Source organism: Elephantulus edwardii, unplaced genomic scaffold (assembly GCF_000299155.1).
Source record: "Elephantulus edwardii isolate Elephantulus edwardi_28Jun2011 unplaced genomic scaffold, EleEdw1.0 scaffold00012, whole genome shotgun sequence".
Taxonomy (NCBI): Eukaryota; Metazoa; Chordata; class Mammalia; order Macroscelidea; family Macroscelididae; genus Elephantulus; species Elephantulus edwardii.
In genome coordinates, this window is record NW_006399762.1 from 1,675,102 (window position 1) to 1,699,402 (window position 24,301).

The 24,301-nt window shown below is 38.4% G+C and overlaps 1 protein-coding gene across 1 annotated transcript; it reads left to right on the top strand.

The window, feature by feature from the left end:
* The first annotated feature begins 18,126 nt into the window (after positions 1 to 18,126).
* LOC102858545 (carbonyl reductase [NADPH] 1-like) lies at positions 18,127 to 20,695 on the top strand. Its single transcript, XM_006881123.1, has 2 exons — positions 18,127 to 18,148; positions 20,145 to 20,695. Exons 1-2 carry the CDS (start codon positions 18,127 to 18,129, stop codon positions 20,693 to 20,695), a joined length of 573 nt encoding a protein of 190 aa, XP_006881185.1.
* The last annotated feature ends 3,606 nt before the right edge of the window (positions 20,696 to 24,301 follow it).

Here is a 24,301-nt window from a genome sequence, read left to right on the forward strand (position 1 = left end):
TTTGGAGTTGCTGGTGATGAAGGGGGAGAGGGCTGAGGGTCCTCTTCAGAGTAAGAGGCGGGCGTCCTCCCTTGTCCCCCGCGCAGGCCGAGGAGCTCCCGCACGCACGTTGGACAAGTGTGGGCACAGCGTCCCCGGGATTGCTGGTTCTGGCAGGTCAGCCTCGCCAGGGTAGCGCTCGCTCCCAGTCCTCCGACCCACGACCGAAACGCCTGCTACAGAGGATTAGAGATTGAAGGGGGAGAAAAAAAACATTAATTTGCTTTTCTTTGCAGACACTTGGACGCGAAGCGCGCACCACTGCTCGGGCGGAGCGGAGCGGGGCGGGTCGCTCGTCAGCTCGCCCGCCTCCCGCAGCCCTCGGCCATGTGCTGGCTGTTGCTGCTCCTGATGATTGACAGGCCGGCGCACAGTCGGCGTGTCAGCAGCGAACCCAAGTAACATGCAGTCTTGCACGTTTTTACCGAAGAGCTCGTGCCACTTGGAATACCCAGGAGTTCAAACAACGTTCAAGCAACAACGCCTGTGCGCATTGGAAATCAATACCCAGAGACGGGAAATTCAGGTTTTCAACAATTGCTTCACTTGAGATTGGGTCGCCAACAAAGCCTAAAACAAACAGGCATTTGGTCTGCACACCGAGTGCCAGCCCCTCTTCCGTATAAGCCACAGTTTTCCCCCACATTCAAACTTTTAAAACTTTAAAATCGTTACCGTTTGGATAAGGGGAAGGGGAAGTGAAAGGGACCCTGTGCGATTTTCCCCACTCCACCCCCGATATTCCCAAGTGGTCGCATTTACTTTGAAAGTATTAGTTTTAGCTGTGGGAATGCTACTGGTGTTTTGAAATGCAACCAATAATCTCAGATCTACAGCGAATTCAAAGAAATGTTCAGTTTCTGGCAAATGCAAACATTTCTCACTTAATCTTTCCTAAAATATCTACCGGAGGAAAGGAAGGAAACGGTTCTTACCTAATGCAAAGATTGGAAATTGCTTTTCAGGCACTTTTACAAAGACTTGTAGCTGTTCCTTATCCAGGGCTGGGAGCTCTGTCTGCTGCTATCACTCTGCAAACCACTGCGTGCTTTACAGTGATCGTACTTCAGCTCCGCAGAATTTCAGCTCTTCGTCTCCACCTCCACCTCCACTCCAAGACACGCCTCCAGTGATATCATATGTCAATCACAGGGGCTGCTTGAAAACCTGGAACAGGATTTCCCCAACTGCTGTTTCCTCTTTTGTTTGTGTACAAACTTGGAAATGTTGCCTTGATAAACATCCTGCAAATGTAGTTTGCCATAAATTAATACCTCACCTTACAAGTTGAATTAGAAAAGCATTTTGAAAACTAAAGAAAAGTTTTTTTTTTAAAAAAATTGTCAAGATACGACTGGAAGGAAAGGTATAATTGATATTAAAAAAATCTAACTTACAGTTCCTATTTAAAACAAAGTTCAGAACATGTGAGATATGGTAATTCAAAGAGTCTCACAACCTTACTGAAAATGTAATAAAACAATATGTTATAGAGCAAAAGTTCTGGTAGCAGGTCTCAAAATACTGAACTATCTTGATTTGTGGTCTGATTTCCAGAAAAATAAATGACAGGGAATAATCACCAATTTCTTCTATTTTGTGATATATTTTTAATCATTTCCCCAAAAAATAGTTTTAAAGATCAGCTGAATTAAAATAACTTGATGATTTATCAAGAAGTCTTAAAATTCATCATATATCTATGTGCACATATCATTTAAAAGTTTTAATCAAATATATAGAAAACTTGTTTATTTCTTGCTTACAAACTAGGATATTTTACACATTAAAGGTTCCCTAGAGACTACTTAAAAACCAAAAGTATTTCTTTTGCAAAAAGTGAATGTTTTTTCTAGGCACTTATATCAAGAGTATCTTAAAGTCTTTGGCAAAGCAAAGCAAAATTAAGTAGTCTCATGTTGGTTTATTAGATTTTTGTCAGTCCTAAGAAATGTCTAAAACTCTCATTCATTACAATAGCAAGTGATTCAATTGAAACTGTGTTTTCTTATGTTGGACTTCAAGGGCTTGAGCATTTAAAAAATGAAAGTTATGTAATTGTCAATAAGGAACTTATGGCATTGTTAAGGACATTAACCACAACAAATAAGCCTCACTGGAAAATAAACAGAACAAAAATGAGCTAAAGAGCGATATATTAACTTTTAATATTAGAATGTGTTAAAATAAGCTGTTTAAAAGCATAAAATATATTTTATTGTGTATATATTTTCTACAGTTTGCTTAATGTCTTACTTTATTTGATGGTGTAAAGAGCTTTTACCAAAGGTGGATCAGTTTTCTTACCATTTTAAACAGATCTACAGTACTCACATAAACTATATATCTATGAGTTTCTTATTTGAGTCTTCACAATTGCCTTTTCAGCTTTCACAAGTTTGGGATAAGAGGTCAGTTCACCGATATGATAAAACCAGGAGAGGGAGCACTGAACATTCTGCTTCTGTGAATCTTAAAAAAAATGTACTTGGAGGGGAGCTCTGGTGGCCTAGTGGCAAGAAGCTGCGATGCAATCCCAGAGATATGCAGTTCAAATCCACCAGATGCTCTGCTGGAGGAGGGGCAATCTCCTCCTGTACCAGTCAGATCTGATTTGACAGTACAGACACACACAATAATAATAAAAAAATTTAAAAAAAAATGCTTGAAAGATTTCTACCACAAATAAACTTGACACTATTTTAACTAGAGATGCCTTAAATTATAATTTTTGTAAGATTTTTCAAACATATAATAACAAATGAAATTCACTAGATTTTATCTGTAACTCAATCAAGGACAGGTAATGAGACATGTTCTATTTAGGAAATAAAATATTAGGCTACATCAAGTTAACCAAGGGCCCTTTACATTATTTATCACTGAAGGATAACTATCTTTTTCTCTAAATGTCACATTACAATAACTAAGTATAACCTTGTTGTCCTAAATCTAAATGTCATTTAATAAAATCTGTCTCTTCCTCTGATTGACTATAAGTATATATTAATTCTAAATATTTACTTTAAAATAGACATTGTTCTTTATTTCTTCCTGTTGATTACCATGGAGTCGAACACGATTCATTGCGACCCTACGAACAAAACACCTGAAGCCTTTCTGTAACTATTGTCGTTTCTCAGATTTCATAGTTTCCAGAGGCATGTTGTTTAGGAAGTGGATATGACTACTGCTTCCAAAATTTATAAAGTGTAATTACAGTGTCACTTATATAACTGGAGTGTGAATTTTTGATGAGGAGGAAAAACTTTGTAAATATCAGTGTGGGGAAAATCTTATAATAATTCTTAATTTGTAGAAAGTGATGCTACCAAGTCAAAGGTGGGTGATTTTAATCTGCTGCCCTCAGACCAAATTGGTTTTGGTCAAACATTCTTCTAAGTGGTATAGCACTGGTCTGTACAGAGCTAACTTGTGGTTGCTGTGATGCTGAACACTGACACTGATGTGTCAAATGTAAAAATGGTTACCCATGGTGGACAGTGTTTGATAGAGCTCCTCGATTAAAACAAGGTTGGGAGCAGAAGTGGCATCCAGTTCCAAAATAGCTTGCCTCCGGAAACCCTGTGAACCTGAGAAACGATGAAAGTTATACAAGTGTTTAGGTCTTTCGATCATAGGGTGGCTAAGAGTCGTCTATGACTCAACGGCACTTAACAATAAGATACGCTTAGGGAGCTCTGGTGGCTTAATCACAACAAGCTTCACTGCAATACCTGAAGGGTCGCGGTTCAAGTCCACCAGCTGCTCCATGGGAAAAGGATCAGCAGTCTCCTCCCCTGTGATTACGTGCCTTTAAAAACCCACACCAAGTGTCCGCTATGGGTTGGTTCCAAGTGCATGGTATACAAGAAGAACAAAGTGGATGGAAAGTGTCCTGAGTTGGTCTTCATTTTCATGTGAAAACCATATTGATCATTGCTTCTAGTGATTTGATTTTATTTTAAAAAAGGAATAAAAGTTTTACAAAGTGTATTTTGCAACTATTGGTGATTATAAAAGATGTGTTAGTTCTGAGAAGCTTAACTTATTCTTTTATCGTTTTTATTTGCAAAGCAGCAGAACCAAAACGTGTTCCAAGAGCTTGAAAAATTATAACCTTATTAGTTCTACCAGTGTTTCCATGAAGTCATGATAATAAATACAATATTTTTTCTTGCAGAGAAAAAAGCATTTTGAAAAATCACATAAGTTGATGACTTCGCGTATGAGTATCAAATAAATCTATGAAGAACCCAAATGGAAACGAAGTCTCTTTTATTTCCTTTTAGGGCAATAGTCACAATATTACTATACTTCTCAAGAAAACTTGGCAAGAATAGACCATTTTATTTTCAGTTTCCTTTTGTAAACAATCTTTGTAGTTGACAGAAATAGACCAACCTATTCTGTAAATTTTCCATAAACATTCTCTTCATTTTCATAAGCTTAATTCTCATCTATCTTCTGTCCTATTTGAAACACTAATGTTCTGTGTTGGTTTTAAATTCCGGAAATGGGCAAATCACTTCTCTGAACATCCATTTGTCAAGCAATACATTGGGGAAATTGTGCTGAATTATCTGTAAAGTTTCTGTTAGCTTTATCTCTATAGCTCTATGACTAATTGTTTGTGTACATTGTCACAATTGATTTGGTTTTTCTGCAAGTTGTAAGAAAAGGAAGAAATGCATATGGAAGAGCTCTGAATCAGTGCTCTTCATCTATTAAGTGCCATATTCCTTTACTCCATGTCTATGCAAACTGTGCCAACACTAGACATCAAACATTTTACTCATTAAGTCTGTAGCTAAGGTTGGAAAAGGAAACATCTTTTCCCGTATGCAAAATAGTGCTCATCTCTTATCTAGTTAAATAAATCCTGTCTTCTTTTCCAATGATGTTTAGTGTTCTCCTCTGAGCTGCGGTTTATTCTTCGTTTTCACATAAAAATAAAAATAGCCATCCCTTCTGCTTGTTGGATTTTTAAACAAGATACCGAATGGTCCTTAAAATGATCACATGGTATCATCTTTGGTTCTGGCCAGTAAAAGTTAGTCCTCTCTCAATCTCATGCTGTCTGTAGAGAGACTTACATAAGAATCTGGGTTAATGTAGAAAATCACATTTTACATTGGAACACAATTTTTAAAAACTTTTAAATCTCCTAGGACTTGCCAAGTTTTTAATTTCCTATTGAAATTACATATATGAGAAAAAATGTATTTGATGAAATAATTACAAGTATGTACTTTTTAAAAAATAATATTATCTTCTCATGGCCTAGTGGCTAAAAATTTTGCCATTTTAACCTTGCACCTAGTTGTAGTGCCAAATCAAAAGCAAATATTTTGAGTCCACCAGCTACTCCATAGGAGAAGATGGGCAATCTTCTCCCATACAATGTTGCTCTTAGGTGACACTGAGTTTTCCATTACTCATAGCGACCCTATGTACAATAGCTCTGAATCCTGCCCTATCCTGATCCAGTCTCACTGACTTCAACACACCTAAACCCATTGCCCCAGTTACCATGTCAGTACATCTCATCTGGAGTCTTTCTCTCCTTCAACTTCCCTCCTCCCTTTCAAGCATGATGTCCTTCTCCAAGGACGGGTCTCTCCTGGCTACATGACCAAATTATGTGAGATGGAAGTTCAGAATCCTGACCTCCAAGGAGAAACTTGGTTTCATCCTCTCTAAGACAGATCTATTTGTTTTCTTGGCAGTCTATGGTGTGTTCATTACTCTTCTCCAGCACCACAACTCAAAGGCATCAGTTCTTTTAGCCTCCTTACTCATTGTCCTGCTCTCTGATGCATAGCAAGTAATTGTGAAGAGCATGGCCTGGATCAGGCATATGACCTCTGTAAACTTGGGGGAACATCAACTATGAGCTGGTTAGGACTCAAGGGCAATGAGATTTAATATTATGTCATAAGTCATCTTCAAGCTAAATCACAGTTTGCCTCATGGAAATAATCTATATCACGTGCAAGTACTGTGCTCCATAGATAGATAGATTAGATAGATAGATAGATAGATAGATAGATAGATAGATAGATAGATAGATAGATAATCTATGGTCAACATCTAGGGAGCTCTGATGGCCTAGTGGTAAAAAGTTGCACTGTTAACTCCAAAGGCAGGTGGTTCAAATCCTCCAGCTTCAAGCTGTTCCACATAAGAATGGACTGTCGCCTCCAGTGTGACTAACTGCCTCTGAAACCTGCTGGAGGGTGAGCCATGGTTTGGTTCTCACTCGAGGGTACACAACAACAATGTGGCCAACATTTATCCTAAAGCAAAGATGAGAAATAGGGGTGGTACATGGGGAGGGGAGGGAAGCTGGATTAATGAAAGCAGAACAACCAGAATGAAAACAAAAAGGATACTGACCCACTGTAGAAAACATAACCAATATTGCTGAACAATAGGCAATTGTTGTTGTTAAGTGTTTCGAGTTAAGAGCAACAAATATGAACCTGTTCTATCCTCTGCCATCTTCGCAATCTCTGATACACTTGAACCCATTGCTGCAGTCACCATGTCGATCCATCTATATGGCCGTCTTCCTCTCTTTTGTTAACCCTCCACTTTTCGAAGCATAATATCCTTTTCCAAGGAATAACCTTTCCTAGCAACATGTCCAAAGTATGAAAGATGAAGCTTTGCCATCCTTGCATCCAAGGGACACTCTGGCTGCCCACTTTGCTATATAAAGTTTCACTAAAATCTCAGTTTAATAAAATAGTTTATAAATACATAATTCTTTTTTTAAAAAAATTCTTTTATACTGGTTTGCTTACAAAGTTCATATACATTGTGTTTTACACTAATCTTCATTCACATTGTGTTTCACGTAATCATTCCCATTGTTGTTGTTATGTGCCATCAAGTTGCTTGCAACTCATAGTGACCCTATGTACAACAAACCCTGCTCTATCCTGTACCAATCTCTCTCTCTCTGACACACCTACTGCGATTACCCCAGTCACTGAATCAATCCACTTCACAGAGGGTCTTCCTCTCCTGCACTGTTCTTCCACCCTCCCAAGTATGACGTCCTTCTCCAAGGACTGCTCCCTCCTTGAAACGTCCGAAGTGTGTCAGACAAAGCTTCAGAATCCCCATTGATTATGCTTTATGAAATTTATCACCATTGGACTATGCCCATCATTACCCCGTCTTTTCAGATCTTAGCCAGACCTTTCCCATTTCTTTACCCTTCCCTCCACTCACCAAATTGCACAACCCTGTGATTTACCCCTTCCCATCCTCACCCTCTGCTCTCACTCATTCCCCACTTGGACTGCCAGTTTTGACTTGCAAAGAGTTGGAGTTGGAAAATGAAAAGCACTGAACTCACTTAGCATTTCTTAAGCTGAAGGAACTAAAGAACAAATTCAAGCCACAAGTGGTGATACTGAAGAATGCTATGGGCAGGATATTAAATGATTCAGGAAACATTAAAGACAGTGGAAGGAGTATACAGAGCCACTGTACCTAAAAGAATTGGCTGACACAGAAGAATTTCAAAAAACAACATATAATCACTAGGCAATGTTGATGAAGAAGGAAGTTCAGTCTGCTCTGAAAGGATTGACAAAAAAGGAAAGTTCCAAGAATTGATGGAATACCAATTGACATATTTCAACAAACAGTGTCTGCCTTGGATGTGCTCACCAAGTTGTGCCAAGAAATCTGGAGGACAATCATATTTATTCCCATTTGAAAAAAAAAAAAGGGTGATCCTACAGAGTGTGGAAATTACTAAACAGTGTCACTAATATCACATGCAAGCAAAATCTGCTTGCAAAGCAAAATCTGCTCAAGCAATAATCTGAAGATTATTCAAAAACTACTGGAATAATACATTGACAGAGAACTACCAGAAATACAAATTTGGTTTAGAAGAGATCATGACACTAAAGATATTATCGCCAATGTCAGATGGATTGTCACAGAAAGCAAAGACTACCAGAGGGATGTCTATCTGTGTTTTATTGACTATGCAAAGGTCTTTAATTGTGTGAATCACAACAAATTGTGGCTAACCTTGAAGAGAATGGGAATCCCAGAACACTTGATTGTGCTTGTGTGAAATCTATACTCAGACCAGGGAGCAGTACTCAGAACAGAGCAAGAAAACACTGCATGGTTCAAAATCAGGAAAGGAGTGTGTCAGGGATGTGTCCTGTCTCCATACTTTTTCAACCTATACACAGCCTAGATCATTCGGGAAGCAGGTTTTTATGAGTAGAAATGTGGCATCAGAATTGGAGGAAGACTCATCAACAACCTGCATTATGCAGATGACACAACCTTGCTTGCTGAAACTAAGGAGGGCCTGAAACGCTTGCTGCAGAATGTCAAAGACTATAGTCTTCAATATGGATTGAAGCTCATAATCAAGAAGACAAAGATTCTCACTACTGAGCCATGATCAGCACCATGATACATGGAGAAGAGATTGGGGTTCTTAACAGATTGCTTGGCTCCACAATCAACTCTCTTAGCAACAGCAGTCAAGAAATCAAAAGATGAATTTCACTAGGAAAATCTGTGAGCAGGGATCCCTCCAGAATACTGAGAAGCAATGATATCAGTCTGGAAACTAAGGTGCATCAGATGTAGGCCATGGTCTTCCAAAAATTTGCTATGTATCAGAGAGCTGGACAATGGCTAAGGATGAAAGAAAAAGAATTGATGCCTGTGGGTTGTAATGCTGGAGAAGAGTCTTGAACATATATTGGACTGCCAAGAGAACAAACAGATCTGTCTTTGAGAAAGTAAAATCAAGTTTCTCCTTGGACACTAAGATTTTGAAGCTCCGGCCAGGAGGGACCAGTTCTTAGATAAAGATATCATGCTCAGAAAGGTGGAGGGACAGCACAGGAGAGGAAGACCCCAGATGAGATAGATTGATACAGTAACTGGGGCAATGGGAGTAGGTGTTTCAGAACCAGTAAGACTGGCTCAGGACAGGGCAGGCTTCAGAGCTGCTGTACATAGATAGGGTTGCTATGAGTTGTAGGTGACTTGACAGCCTATAACAACAACAACAACATATAATATTTGTCCCAATGAGACTAAGTTCACTCAGCATAGCACTCTCCGGTCTCTCCTACGTTATGTACTATTTTTCAAAATTATTGCTCCTGAGTATTGTATAGTGTTTCATTGTGTGAATGTACCATAATTTCTCAATCCATTCAAATGTGGTTGGACATTTGGGCTGTTTTCATGTTCTTGCGATGATAAATAACACTGCTTTAAATATTGGTGTACAAATCTCCATTTGTGCCTCAGTTCTAATTTCCTTATAATTCTTTGTAATGAAATAAATAGGTCATACAGAATTTCTATGTTCAGCTTTTTGAGGAAACACTAACCTGTCTTCCAGAGTGATGGTACCATTTTACAATCACACCAACAGCATTAGAATTCTCACCATTCCAAACTCTCTCTAAAATTTATTGTTTGCTATCTTCCTAAATTTTGCCACTGATACTGAGTTGTGAAATTTGAACAATTGTTGTCTGACCAACAGATTGAAAGAAATACATATTTGTTCCCATTCCCAAGAAAGGTGGCCAACTGAATGCAGAAATTATCAAACAGTATCATTGATATTACAAGCAAGCAAAATACTTCTGTAGATCATTCAAAAATAGCTAGAACAGTAGATAGACAGGGAACTGCCAGAGGTTCAAGCAGGATTTAGAAGAGGCCATGACACCAGGGATATCATTGCTAATGTCAGATGGATTCTGGCTGAAAGTAAGAAATACCAGAAGAATGTCTATTTGTGCTTTGTTGACTATGTGTGGATCATGACTGAAGTTGAGAAGAATGGGAATCCCAGAGCAGTTGATTATGCTCATGTGGAACTTATACCTGGATCAGAAGGCTGTTGTGCAAACTGAGCAGGGAGCACTACATGTTTTGGAATAGGGAGGAGAGAGCATCAAAGTTGTATTCTCTCTCCATACCTATTCAATCTGTATCTTGAGCAAATTATCTAAGAAGCTGGACTCTATGAAGAAGACTGTGGCATCAAGATTGGAGAGAGACTCATTAATAATCTGCGTTATGCAGATGACACAATCTTGCTTGCTGAAAATGAGGAGGGTTTGAAGTACCTGTTGCAAAAGATCAAGCAATGCAGCCTTCAGTATACATTGCATCTCAACATCAGGAAAACAAAGATTCTTACAACTGGATGAATGGAGAGGAGATTGAAACTGTTAACAGCTTCATCAAGCTTGGATCCACAATTAACACCCTGAGTACAAGCAGTCAGGAAATAAGGAGAGGCATTGCACTGGGAAAATCTGCGGTTAGGGACCAGTCCAAATTATTGAGGAGTAGTAATGTCAGTTTGAGGACTAAAGTGCATCTGATTCAGGCCATAGTCTTTCCAATCACTTGCTATGCATCCTAGAGCTGGACAATGAATAAGGATGACAGAAAAAGAATTGACACCTTTGAGCTGTGGTGTTGAAGAAGAGCACTGAACATCCCATGGACAGCCAAGAGAATGAATATATATACATATACATATACATATATATATATATATGTATATATGTGTGTGTCTATATATATACATATATACGTACACACACACACACACACACACACACACGCACACAGATATCTTGGAGAAGGTGAAACTGGAGTGCTCTTTGTAGGTAAGGATGATGACGCTTCACCTCAGATCCTTTGGATATGTTGCTAGGAGGAACTATTCCTTGGAGAGGGACATTATGTGGAAAGGGTAGAAGGTTGGCTAATATGATGCCTGCTGCAATAGGCTCTTGTGTCAGGAGGTGTGAGGATAGTGCAGGATAGAGCCGGATTCAGATCTTTTATTCATAGGTTTGCTATGAGTCATGCTTGACTCCACAGCATCTAACAACAACTGATGTGAAATGATATCTCATTGTAGTTTTGATATAGATAGATAGATAGATAGATAGATAGATAGATAGATAGATAGATAGATATACACACACAGAGAGAGAGAGAGATATCTTGGAGAAGGTGAAACTGGAGTGCTCTTTGGAGGTAAGGATGATGACGCTTCACCTCAGATGCTCTGGATATGTTGCTAGGAGGGACTATTCCTTGGAGAGGGACATTATGTGGAAAGGGTAGAAGGTTGGCAAAGGAGAGGAAAACCCTCAACCAGGTGGATTAATATGATGCCTGCTGCAATAGGCTCTTGTCTGTCAGGAAGTGTGAGGATAGCACAGGATAGAGACGGATTCAGATCTTTTATTCATAGGTTTGCTATGAGTCATGCTTAACTCCACAGCATCTAACAACAACTGAAGTGAAATGATATCTCATTGTCGTTTTTATTTGCATCTCTCTTATTTCCAGTGATTTTGAGCATTTCTTCATGTGCCTGTTGGCGACCATAATGTCGTCTTCTATGAAAATTCTTTCCATGTCTTTTGCACATTTTGTAATTGAGTAATCACCAGTCTTTTTCTTCTGGAGGCCAGTAAGTAGTATTCTGTAAACTTATGTTTTGAAACCCTTGTCTAAGATAGTTTTGCCACATATTTTCCCCAGTCGGTAAGTTTTCTTTTAACCTTATTAGAAAAAGTTTTTTATATGCACAAGGATTTAATCTTTGGAAGATTCCATTCATTAATTTTATCCTCTCTAGACTGTGCTTTTCTGGCTGTATTTGCCAGCCTTTTTATACCATAGACTAAGCCTTCTAAGTTTGGTCCCAGTTTGTCTCTTATGAATTTTGTGGTTTGGGGTTTTATTCCCAGGCGTCTGATTCACTTTGAGTTGCTTTTTGTGTATCATGTGAGATATGGATCCTGCTTCACCTTTCTGCAGTTAGCAGTACAGTTTTGCCAGCACCATTTGTCAAAGAGTTTGTGGTTTCCCCACTTGATAGGTTTTATTTCCTTGTTGAATAACAGTTGACTATAGATAGATAGGTCCATTTCTGGGTTCCTGGTTGAGTTCCATTGATCTATACGACTGTCATTGCATCATACTCTTTTGGTTATTACCACTGTGTAGTAGGTTTTGAGGTCAAGGAGTGTTGTACCTTCCACTTCATTTTTGTTTTTCAGAAGAGCTTTGCTTATACGGGGTCTCTTTCCTCACCAAATGAATTTGACAATTTCTCTTTCAATCTCCTTGAAAATGAATTTGGTATCTGTATTGGGATTGCATTGGACATGTAGATTGCTCTTGCTGAATTGTCATTTTCAATATATTTGGTTTACCCATTAACAGGGTACATTTTTCCATTTATTTAGGTCTTATATTGTGTTTCACAGAAATGTTCTGTAGTTTTCTTTGTTCAGGTCTTTTGTGTCTCTAGTTAGATTCATGCCTAATATCTCAATTTGTGGTTGGCTATTTATTACACATGGTATTGCTTTCTTGATTTCCTTCTCTGAGTTCTCTTTGTTACTGTAGAGGAATCCCACTGACTTTTGGATAGTGATCTTATATCCTGCCACTCTACTAAGTTAGCCAACTAACGCTAACATTTTTTTTGGTTGCAGCCTTGGGGTTTTCTGTGTACACTGCCACATCATCTGCATATAGCAACAATTTAACCATCTCTTTGCCAAACTGGATGCCTTTTATTTCCTTCTCTTGTCTATTGCTCTAGCAAGAACTTCCAATATATTACTGAATATAAGTGGTGACAGTGGGCACTCTTGTCTGGTCCCTTTTCTCAAGGAAAATGCTTTTAGTCTTTCTCCATTGAGAATGATGTTGGTTCTTGGAGATTATATATATATATATATTTCTCAGTATGTTAAGGAAATTTTTTTCTATTACTACTTTTGTTGATTGTCTTAATCAAGAAGGGGTTTTGGGTTTTGTCAAATGCCTTTTATGCATCAATTGGTAGAATAATATAGTTCTTGTTATTTGCTTTGTTAAATTACATTGATTGTTTTTCATATGTTGAACTATTCTTGTATATCTGTTATGAATCCCACTTGGCCGTGGTAATTTTTTTTAATGTGCTTTTGGATTTTATTGGCTAGGATTTTGTTAAGGACTTTTGCATCTATATTCATGAGAGAGATTGCTCTGTAGTTTTCTTTTTTGGTAATATCTTTGTTTAGTATTTGGATTATGCTTGCTTCATAGAATGTCTCTGGGAGTGTTCTTTATTTTTATATTTTTAAAAATAATTTATGTAGAATTGGTGATATATTTTCTCCGACTGTTTGGTAGAATTCAGCCGTGAAGCCTATCTGGTCCAGGATTCTTTTTGGGGGGAAGTCTATTTATGACCTGCTTAATTTGTCCATTTCCTTGAAGCTTTCAAGTTCATCAGAGTATGTTGTTGCTGTTATGTTAAATTGCCTGTGAATCATAGCAATCTTGTACAACAGCTCTAAAGTGTACTCTATCCTGAGGCAGTCTCACTGACTCTGATGTGCCTACCCCCATTGCCATTGTTACTCTATCAGTCCATCTCATCCGAGGTCTTCCTCTCCTACACTGTATCTCCACCCTTCTGAGCATAATAGCCCTCTCTGAGGACTGGTTTATCTTGGCAACATGCCCAAATATGTGAGCTAGAGCTTCAAAATCCTAGCCTCCATGGAGACACATGGTTTCACCCTCTGTAAGACATAACTATTTGTTTTCTTCAAGGTCCATTGTATGTTCAAGACTCTTCTCCAGCACCACAAAGCAAAGGCATCACTTCTTCTGTAATCCTTATTTATTGCCTGGTTCTTTGATGCATAGCAAGTAATTGTGAAGAACATGACCTGGATCATGTGCACCTTAGTCTCTAGACTCACATTGTTGCTTTTCAGTACTCTGGAGAGTTCTCTGACAGCAAGTCTTTATTGTCTCTGTAAGTTGTTGGTAGTTCTTATCTTTATGATGTTATTGATTAGTTGCCAGCTGACAATGTTCAATCTATGGGGTGAATCACTCACTCTAATGAAAGTCCTTTCTGGGAAAATTTGCCTTTTCTAAAGTCCTTCAAGTTCTCTCTGGTCTGCACTGCAGCCTTGTGTGAAAGTCTCTTCTCCCAATCTTTACTATCGCCCCTTGTCTGTGGAGTGGCTGAGCGGTGCAAGACCATGTGCTCCACTTGGTCAGTTTCCATCCGTGGGGTGTTTCATGTCAGCTCTCTTCCTTGTGTAGCTCACCAAGACCACTGAGAAACTTTCTTCTGCTTGTAGCTCTCTGTCTCAAACTCTCTTGTTCTGTGAGGCACCTGGGATGGCCCGAAAGTAGCAGAGGCAAGGATCCTCAAATAGAGGGACCTTTCCCTGAGGAAGTTTCAGTCCCTTCTATCCCTCCACCCTACCTGAAAGCGCAGGTTCTGGGGAAGAATGTCTCACCTGATTGTACCTTCTCTTCTGAAGCCCAATTTGTCAAATATATGGGTGGGGTTTTTTTTTATTACTGAAAATGTTTTTATATTTTAAGAAGTTCTCCATAGAGTTTCCTTTGATTTTCAATTCTCTTGAATATGTTATTATACAAACATTTCAAGTGCTCTTTAATAGTCAAATGGACTCATATTGACAATTTGAGTTTTGGTGTTATCATTATTCTACATCATGGTCTATAATTTAAACAAATCTGTTATATAGCTATAAAACCCCTTGTCCTGAGTCCAGTACTTTATAACTTGGAAGATAGCACAGTACTGGGAAATAAGTAACAGATGTAAGGTCAGATGTTATGAGTTTTGAATCTCAGTTTTACCACTTTCTGCCTGGTTGATCCCAATTTGTCTGTGTCTACTTTCTTATCAATAACCTGAGACTAATAATGATATTAGGCCTCATCAATTTCCATAGTTACTGTGAGACTCAATATATATGTGCTTCCCCCCCCCCGCCCCAAACATATCAGAGAGCGTGAGAATGGCACAGGACAGCCCAAGGTTCAGATGTGTTGTTTATACAGTAACTCTGAGTCATTGTCAACTCAATGGTACCTAACACCAACAACAAGAACAAATTCCTGTGTAAAGTATTACTTATCGTTGCCTCAAACATACTGTATGGTTGGGGTTTTTTTTTTAATATGTTTAAGGTGTCCTCTTTTTTAAGGTGTTTTATCCATAAATAGTAAGTTTCTTATCCTTATAATCGTTTCTGGTTAACTATGCTACACTTGCTTTTTCTAATGCTGCTCTTTTAGGTTTAAATAATTTCATTGCTTTGTGCGTGTTTGTGTGTGTCTTAACTGGAATTTTGGAAAAATTATTTAATAATAATTTCAGATTTAAAAACTAGTAAGATTTACAATATTATCATTTATCTGGAATTTTAATTATCAAAATATTAGTGTCAAATAAAGTAAAGATAATGGCAAATATTAAAAAATCATTCTGTAGATTTGTGAACTTTTTGTAACTAAAAAGAGCAAAGAATGAAATTTTTTTATTTAATAACATCCAAAAATTTGAAACTAACAGAAACATAAAACATCAGATTACTTCTTCAATATTTTTTAAAAATTGTATTTGCTGCCACTTCTTTTTAGTAACTAAACTTATTTTCCATTAATGTGCTAGAGATAGAGACAGATACAGTATATTAATTCTCAAAATTTTCTATGAATATTAATGTTTTATAGTTGTATTTTTTTTAAATCAATAGCAGAGATAGAACTACACCAAAGCAACACAAAGCCCTGTAATGCGCCACCTGTTGTTGAAAGGAAGTTATTTAAAATTTCAATTTAAACTCAAAAAACTGTGTTTGGGTCTAGAAATTGAGTACATAAAATACATAAATATGTATTTAAAAAAAACTACAGTATTACTATGTAGCATAAGATGTTTTAAACTTTGTTGTTGTTGTTGTTGTTGTTGTTGTTGTTATGTGCCGTCGAGTCGTTTGCGACTACATGCATTAAATACATTGGATGTTTCTTGATGGATCTAAGTTAAAAACACTATGTCCATTCAAAGGAATTATGGTCTCAACGGAGATTATAAAGTAAAGGTTGTTGTTGTTGTTATGTGCCATAGAGTTGCTTGAGACTCATAGCGACCCTATGTACAGCAGCCCTAAACTCTGCTCTGTCCTGTGCCAATTGCACTGTCTCTGACACTCCCATCCTGATTACCCCAGTCACTGAATCAATCCACCTCATAGAGGGCCTTCCTCTCCTGTGCTGACCCCCCACCCTACCAAGCATGATGTCCCTCTCCAAGGACCAGTCTCTCCTCACAACATGTCCAAATTATGTTAGACGGAGCCTCAGAATCCTTGCCTCCAAGGAACCACCCGGTTGAACCCTTTCCAGGACAAATCTGTTTGTTTTCCTAGCCATCCATGGTATTCTCAATACTCTTCTCCAGCACCACAGCTCAAAGGCATCAATTCTCCTTCTATCCTCTTTGGTCATTGTCCAACTCTCTGATGCATAACAAGTGATTGCGAAGACCATGGCATGTATCAAATGCACCTTAGTCTCCAGAGAGACACCATTGCTCTTCAGCACTTTGGAGAGGTCCCTAACAGCAGACTTTCCCATGGCAATGCGCCTTTTAATTTCCTGGCTACTGGTGCCAAGAGTGTTGACTATGGAGCCAAGCAAACTAAAGCTGTGTACAATCTCAATCTCTTCACCATCCATCCTGATGTTGCCAATTGATCCAGTGGTGAGAATCTTTGTCTTCTTGACATTGAACCTCAATCCATATTGGAGGCTGCAGTCCTTGACCCTCTGCCAGGTGCTTCAGGTCCTCCTCAATTTCAGCAAGCAGGGTTGTGTCATCTGCATAACGCAGATTGTTGATAAATCGTCCACCAATATTGACCCCACAATTCTCCTCATAGAGCCCAGCCCCCTGGATAATCTGTTCTGCATATAGGTTGAAAAGGTATGGAGATCGGATGCACCCCTGGCGTACGCCCGTCCCAATTTTGAACCATGCAGTGTTCCCTTGCTCTGTTCTGATGACTGCCTCCTGGTCCAAGTATAGGTTTCGCATTAGCATGATCAAGTGTTCTGGGATTCCCATTCTTCTCAGAGTCAGCCACAGTTTGTTATGATCCACACAGTCAAATGCCTTTGCATAGTCAGTGAAACTGACTTAAAAGCAACACATCAGAATTAACGTAGCTGGAAAGATACATTCTCACTCAAATACATTCTCCTAGAGAATTACTTATATTCTTATATACTTATATATACTTCCTTCTATAATACCACAATGAAGCAAATGCTTTATTTTTAATCTTTGATTGTAAATATCCTCTAACTCTACATTGCATGCTTTTAAATAATACTTTTAGTATTGTACAATCTTTCTCTTTTGGAGATGGATTTGCATTTTTAAACCTTACACTTATAAAAATTATATGTACTGAAATAGCGAATATCAACATAAAAATAACAGGACTGATTGTTGGGAGTTATTGATCAATAGACTGAAAGCCTCCCCCAAGTAAGAACTCTAAAAGCATGTTGAGTAATGATAGTATCACTGATGCAAATTTATTATGTCTTAAAATAGTACTTTGAAAGACACCATTAAGTTAGGTTTACATCCGTTACAGTGCCAATAAAGGAAGACTTAAAAGAAAAACCGGTGAAAGGTCACGAAAAGTTTTAAGCAGCTGGAAACAACAGGTGGAAAACTTTCTTCTGTTTTTCCCTTCATTGGCCATTCTGAATGTAAGAACATCTCTGAAGTAAGTATTCTTCAACCTCTACTATAACTCCAAGAGTTTTAAATTTATTTTTCATTAATTAATATTTATTTGTCGCTAATACGGTTGTTATGAGTTGTACTCAACAACATTTAACAACAGCACTTAGGGAGCTGTGGTGGCTTAGTGGTAAGGAGTTGTGTTGCCAGTGCAAGGCACAGCATTCAGATTCACTAGCTGCTCTGAAGGACAAAACGCACGGTCTCCTCTTTGTGAGCCATTGCCTTTGAAAACATGCTGGAAGGTCAGTTATGAGTCAGCTCCAACTCAACGGTCTATAATAACAAGACCTGCAGTATGCCAAGTACCATTAACAAGTTATGAACAAGACAGCGAAATTCCTGTTCTCACATTCTTTCTCAAAACTCATGTGTGAGATGGAGAGATGAACCATAAACAAATTAACGGTTTGTAACAACAGTTACAAATAGTTGTTGTTGTTGTTGTTGTGTGCCATAAATGGACTATAACTCATAGTGACCTTGTGAACAAGGGTCCTGAATCTTGCCCCTCCTACACCATCCCCATTATCTCTGATAAGCTCAAGCCCATTGTTACAGCCACTGTATCTATACAACTTATTGAGGGTTTTCTTCTCTTTCTCAGACTTTCTACCTTTACCAGCACAATGCCTTTTTCCTGACAACACACCCAAAGTTTATGGAATGAAGTTTCATCATCCTTGCCACTAAGGAGCACTCTGGTTGCACTTCCTTCAAGACAGAGTTCTTGCTATGAAGACGGCACCGGAAGTGAAGAAGGTAACCCCTATCCTTCCAAAACCGAAGTCAAAGCAAAGTCAGTAAAGGCCAAGACGAAAGTCCTGAAGGGCATCCACAGGCACCAAAAAATGATTTATACCCACCTTCCTGTGGCCTAAGACACTGAGACTTCAAAGGCAGCTTAAATACCTCAAAAGAGTGCCCTCAGGAGAAACAAGCTTTACCACTATGTCATCACATTTCCTCTGACCACTGAGTCAACCATGAAGAAGGTAGAAGATAACGACACACATGTGTTCATTGTGGGTGTCAAGGCCAACAAGCACCAAATCAAGCAAGTTGTAAAGAAGCTCTAGGGCATTGATGTGGCCAAGGCCAACACTTTGATTAGGCCTACTTTGGATGTTGTCAACAAAATTGGAATCATCTAAACCAAGTCCAAACCACTAATTTTAAATAAAATTATTTTTTCACTGAAAAAAATCCCCATGATATTTCTTTATTCTTTTGGCAGGACATGGTATATTCTTGAAATATAGTAGAAGTTGAAGTGCACCTACTTAGGAGATATCATTCTGGGATTCAGGATAAGTAATATCACCAGTTAAGGGGAAAACCAAAAGTAGAAAAACACCACAATTCAAAGACATTGGAAGACACTGAACTTCAGATGTATAGGAGTGATTGAAAAGATTGTAGCTTGGATCCAGCATGTCTTAGTCTCTAAAATGGCATTCTTTAGCACTTTGAAGAGGTCCTTGATGAAATATTTTCCCAATGCAGCATATCTTTGATGAAAAGGAAAATAAAAGAAGCAGAGCTACCTACAACCAGGAGAAGATAAAATAGATGAATGGCACCTTCTAAGAATCAAATCCCTATGCACATCCAAAAACTTCTCGAACAGGGTAAAAAGGAAAGCCACAGACTGAGAAAAAGTATTTGGTAATGACATGTCAGATAAGGGACTTATATCCAGAATTTCTAAAATACTTGAGCACCACAGCAAGATAAAGGTAAATAATACAATTTTAAAAAATGGGCACAGGATATGAACAGACATTTCACCAATGAAGACATTCAGATGGCTAACAAGCACATGAAGAAATGTTCAAAATCCCTAACTCTAAGAGAGATGCAAATTAAAACAACAAGGAAACAGGAGGAGAGAAGAGGAAGGGGTGTATAATTTACTGGAAAAATTCTAACTAGCAAATTATATTTAAAAATAAATCAGGTTTGTGCCTTGGACAGTTACAGATTGAAAACAAAAGATCTAAAAGGAGTAAATTTATACTCACAGTAATTAATTAGTACAAACATTTCTGAATGTCATTTTCCACTGACTAGAAACAGTACACAACGAGTTTAAATTGTACAAATTCCCAAATAGTCTCTGAATTAATGAGATTAATGAACTCTTTCTTTAGATTTTACTATGCATTTGACCCTAGAATAGGAGTTTTATTAATTATTGGCCTTACATTCTGTGACAATCAATGTGTAATTTATGGGTGTATTTTTGTAAGGTTTTGTGCAAACATCACTAATCGGGCTCCCTCTTGGTTCACTGTGACAGTCAAGATTTGGAGCATACCATCACTAGGGCAATGGGTCAAAGGCGCACGTGGGTTGAAACTGTTCAATGTGTGGCAGCTTTGGCCTTGGAAATCTTGTGCAGTTGACTTGATTTATAAGACATTGGTTTCGGACTTCCTGCGCCGCGAGTATGGGGGCTTAGACGTGCTGGTCAACAACGCGGGCATAGGCTTCAAAAATACTGATCCTACACCCTTTCCTATTCAAGCAGAGGTGACAATGAAAACAAACTTTTTTAGTACCCGAAACATCTGCACAGAGTTGCTGCCTTTAATGAAACCTCATGGCAGAGTGGTGAACGTGTCTAGCATGATGAGCGTCATGTCCCTTAAGTCCTGCAGCCCGGAGCTGCAGCAGAAGTTCCGCAGTGACACCATCACAGAGGAGGAGCTGGTGGCGCTCATGAACAAAATCCAAGCCAGGAATCTGAGTGCACAGAGGAAAGGTGACAAGATCCTCCTGAATGCCTGCTGCCCAGGCTGGGTGAGAACCGACATGACAGGGCCAAATGCCACCAAAAACCCAGAAGAAGGAGCGGAGACCCAAGTGCCCTTTTGCCCCCAGATGTGGAAGGGCCTCACGGACAGTTTGTTAGTGAGAAAAAGATTAAGCAGTGGTGAGCTCATCTTATAGTGCCATCCTCAGGCTCCATTGTCCCTAGTTAAAATACAGAGCTTTTAACACTTGTTAACAACATCCCTCCTAAGCACACACTTATAGCCGCCAACTAATTCTGTGAATTCTATTGTGGTTTCTTCCATGACATAGTAAAGAAATGTGTGCAATTGGTAAAAAAAAAAAAAAAAAGAAACACAGTCGATGACTAAAACTCATCCTTGATAAATGCCTATCTCTATGGATTATTTACATGCTGAATGAGGTATATCTTTCAATAAAAAAATAAATTGGAAAAAAAAAAGACATTGGTTTCATCTACCTGGGAGCCTCAAGACATAGACAACACAAACTGTTATTTTGTTTTCTGTTGAACAAAGAAGGATGGATTGGACTGTCTGTAACTTAACAAGCAAATATTACATAGTGCACAGTCATTATTATTACCTCCTGCAGATTTATAATGTACTTTGATATTTCAGAAATACTTTATGATTATTTCAAAAGTATTTCTATTATATGATTTTTGCAAATCTTTAAAGTAAAATGATTACATTGCATTATCTTTAAAAAGTGAAAAATAAAAATCAAAGTAATGTAGTGAGTCCTAACTAATCAGAAAGTTTAGAAAAAAACAAAACACAACACTGATTCACCTTCTCATCTCTTATCAGCTCAGACATATTCATGTTTTTAAAGCAGTTCAAATATTTTTATCAGCATAAGGCTTCACACATTAAAAATGACAAAGTTTCTGAATAATAGAATTACCTTCCTCCTCCCCTAGGAACACCAGAATGAAGTATCTTTCCACCATACTTTCTATGCTATTAAAAATATATAAATTCAAATTATTAAATACAAGCAACAAACACAGATGCTAACACTTCATACTTTTAGAAAAAAAAACATAGGATATATATGTTGTTGATTGCCATCAAGTAAAGGTTTACTCATAGTGACTATATGAGCAAAAGACCTAATGCCTTATCTAATGCTTTTCAGATCCCTTTGTTTTTCCAATTTCATAGAGTTTCCAGAGGCATGTAGTTTAGGAAGTGGATGCCATTTCTGCTTCCCAACCTGTTTTACAACTGGGAGCTTTACCAAACAATGTTGACAATGGGAAACCATTTTGGTAATTTGATATCCTCATGGCACAAAGTTCAGCATCGTAGCAAACCCAGGTTACCTCATATAGCACATTGACAAATAGTTATGTACATAGTGGAAGAATGTTCCTCCAAGATATAACATAACTAGTTATGTTGATAGAAGAAACCACTATTGAGATATAATAAAACTAGTCTCATTTAGCAGTTGTTAAGTATTGTTGAGTTAAATATGACTCAGAGTAAACTTTTTGCACAAAAGACCTGAACTTTTTTTCCTATGATTAACATTTTTTCTGTAAATTTATGAGAGAGTTTTCAGAGTTTCCAGAGGCAACTGGTTTAGGAAGTGGATGCCACTCCTGCTTCTCAACATGAATTCTTCCCAACATGAATCAGTCTGGGAGCTCATCCAACCACTGTACATAATGGGTAACCATTATGGTATTTGACATGACTATGGGATAGTGTTCAGCATCACAGCAACTACAAGTTGTTCAGTACAGCAAAGCAAATAGACAAATGGTTGCTGTGTCTTTTAAAGAATATTCTACACTGCTGTAAAATGGGACTGATATGAGGGTTGGGGTAAGACTGAGAAAAACTGGATAAATTATGTATACTGCATTGAAATAGATGAGGGAAAGAATAATTTAAAAGCGGTGTATGATAGGGTATTATGATTATCACACGAGTCCACAAGTAAGGTTGCATAGTGGAGTGTACTTGGGGCGGTGAGAGGGGTGCGGGGGGATTGTATATCAAAGAAAGAATTTTTTCTTTTACTTTTCAAAGAGAGGAGCAAACTGGGCTTGGGGGAGGGCAGGGAAGAGGCCTGGACAGGGAGAAAAGTGCAACAATGAATGAATGGAAATCCAAAATCCCTGTTAATGTTCATTCAAATTATTAAAATAAAAAAAAGAATATTCTATTAAAATTAATAAATTTGGCCCTTGGGCCTGTGGCCCACAGGCCCTACAGGATTTTAAACCCATTCCTTCTAGCAGGGCTCTACCCTTACCCTTAGTCTAAGGTTCAAGAGCCACCCATTCTTGAGAGGGGACAAGGAACAGTAACATACAACAAAAAAAGACCCCAGAAACTTCTTTGCCTGGCCACCATCCAGATGAAACCACCATTGAGATGCCAGCCAGCCAGCCAGCTGATTAATTGATCAATGCAACTCTTAGAACTTACCAGAACTTAACACCTCAGCACATCATTAGAAGTTGCTGCAGTACATCATCACACACACACACGTGTGTGTGTGTGTGTGTGTGTGTGTGTGTGTGTGTAATTTTTAGGAAATCAAAGATTTCATAGTGAAGGTAGAAAATACATTACACTTAAAAGGATGTATTGTACTTGATCGTGGTTGTTTTTGTTATTTATCATGCAGTCACTTGTGACTCATAGTGACCCTATGTACAACAGTTCTGAACCCAGAGCTATCCTGAGCCAAGCTTGTTGACTCCAACACACCTACCTCCATTACCCCAATCACTGGGTCCACCCATCTCATCCAGGGTCTTCCTCTCCTTCAAAGCATGATGTCCTTCTCCAAGGACTGGCTCCTCTTGGCAACATGCCCAAAGTATGTGAAACAGAGCTTCAGAATTCTTGCCTCCAAGTAGACATTGGTTTCACTCTTTGCGATCCATGGTGCATTTAACACTATTCTTGAGCACCACAACTCAAAGATATCAATCATTCTTCTGTTATTCTTAGTCATTGCTTAACTCTCTCATTCATGGCAAGTAACTGTGGAGATCATGGCCTGTATCAGGCACAGCTTAGTCTCTAGATTGTCATCATTACTCTTTAGCACTTTGGAGAGGTCCCTAACAGCAGACTTCATATTTTTAATTCCTGACTGCTGGTACCAAGAGTGTGGATCTAACCAAGCTGAAATTGTTAAAAATCTCAATCTCTTCTCAGTCTAGCATGGTTCTACCAATTGATCAGTGCTGAGAATCTTTGTTTTCTTGGTGTTGAGCTTCAATTCATAATGAATTGGTTGTGCAGATGACACAATCTTGCTTGCTTAAACTGAGGAGGACCTGAGACATTTCTGCAGAAAGCTAAGGACTGCAGTCTTCAATATTGATATCAAAAGATTAATTGTATTAGGAAAATCTGATATCAGGGACCTCTCTAGAGTGCTGAAAAGCAATAATGTCAGTCTATAGAATAAGGTGCACCTGATTCAAGCCATGGCCATCGCAAATACTAGCTATGCACCAGAGAGTTGAACAATGACTAAGGATGATAGATTAAGAAATGCCTTTGAACAGGATATGAACAGACACTTCACCGGGGAAGACATTCAGATGGCCAACAAGCACATGAAGAAATGTTCAAAATCCCTAGCTCTGAGAGAGATGCAAATCAAGACAACCATGAGGTATCATCTCACCCCAGTAAGACTAGCAAAATTTAACAGAACAGCAAGCAACAAATGCTGGAGGGTTGTGGAGAGACTGGAACCCTTATTCACTGTTGGTGGGAGTGT

Bases quoted from the DNA above. Each gene is read 5' to 3' on its own strand.
- LOC102858545 (XM_006881123.1), top strand. From the start codon at position 18,127: ATGAACCATAAACAAATTAACG. The intron at 18,149-20,144 runs GTTTGTAACAAC...AATCTTGTGCAG, and splicing joins GAACCATAAACAAATTAACG to TTGACTTGATTTATAAGACA.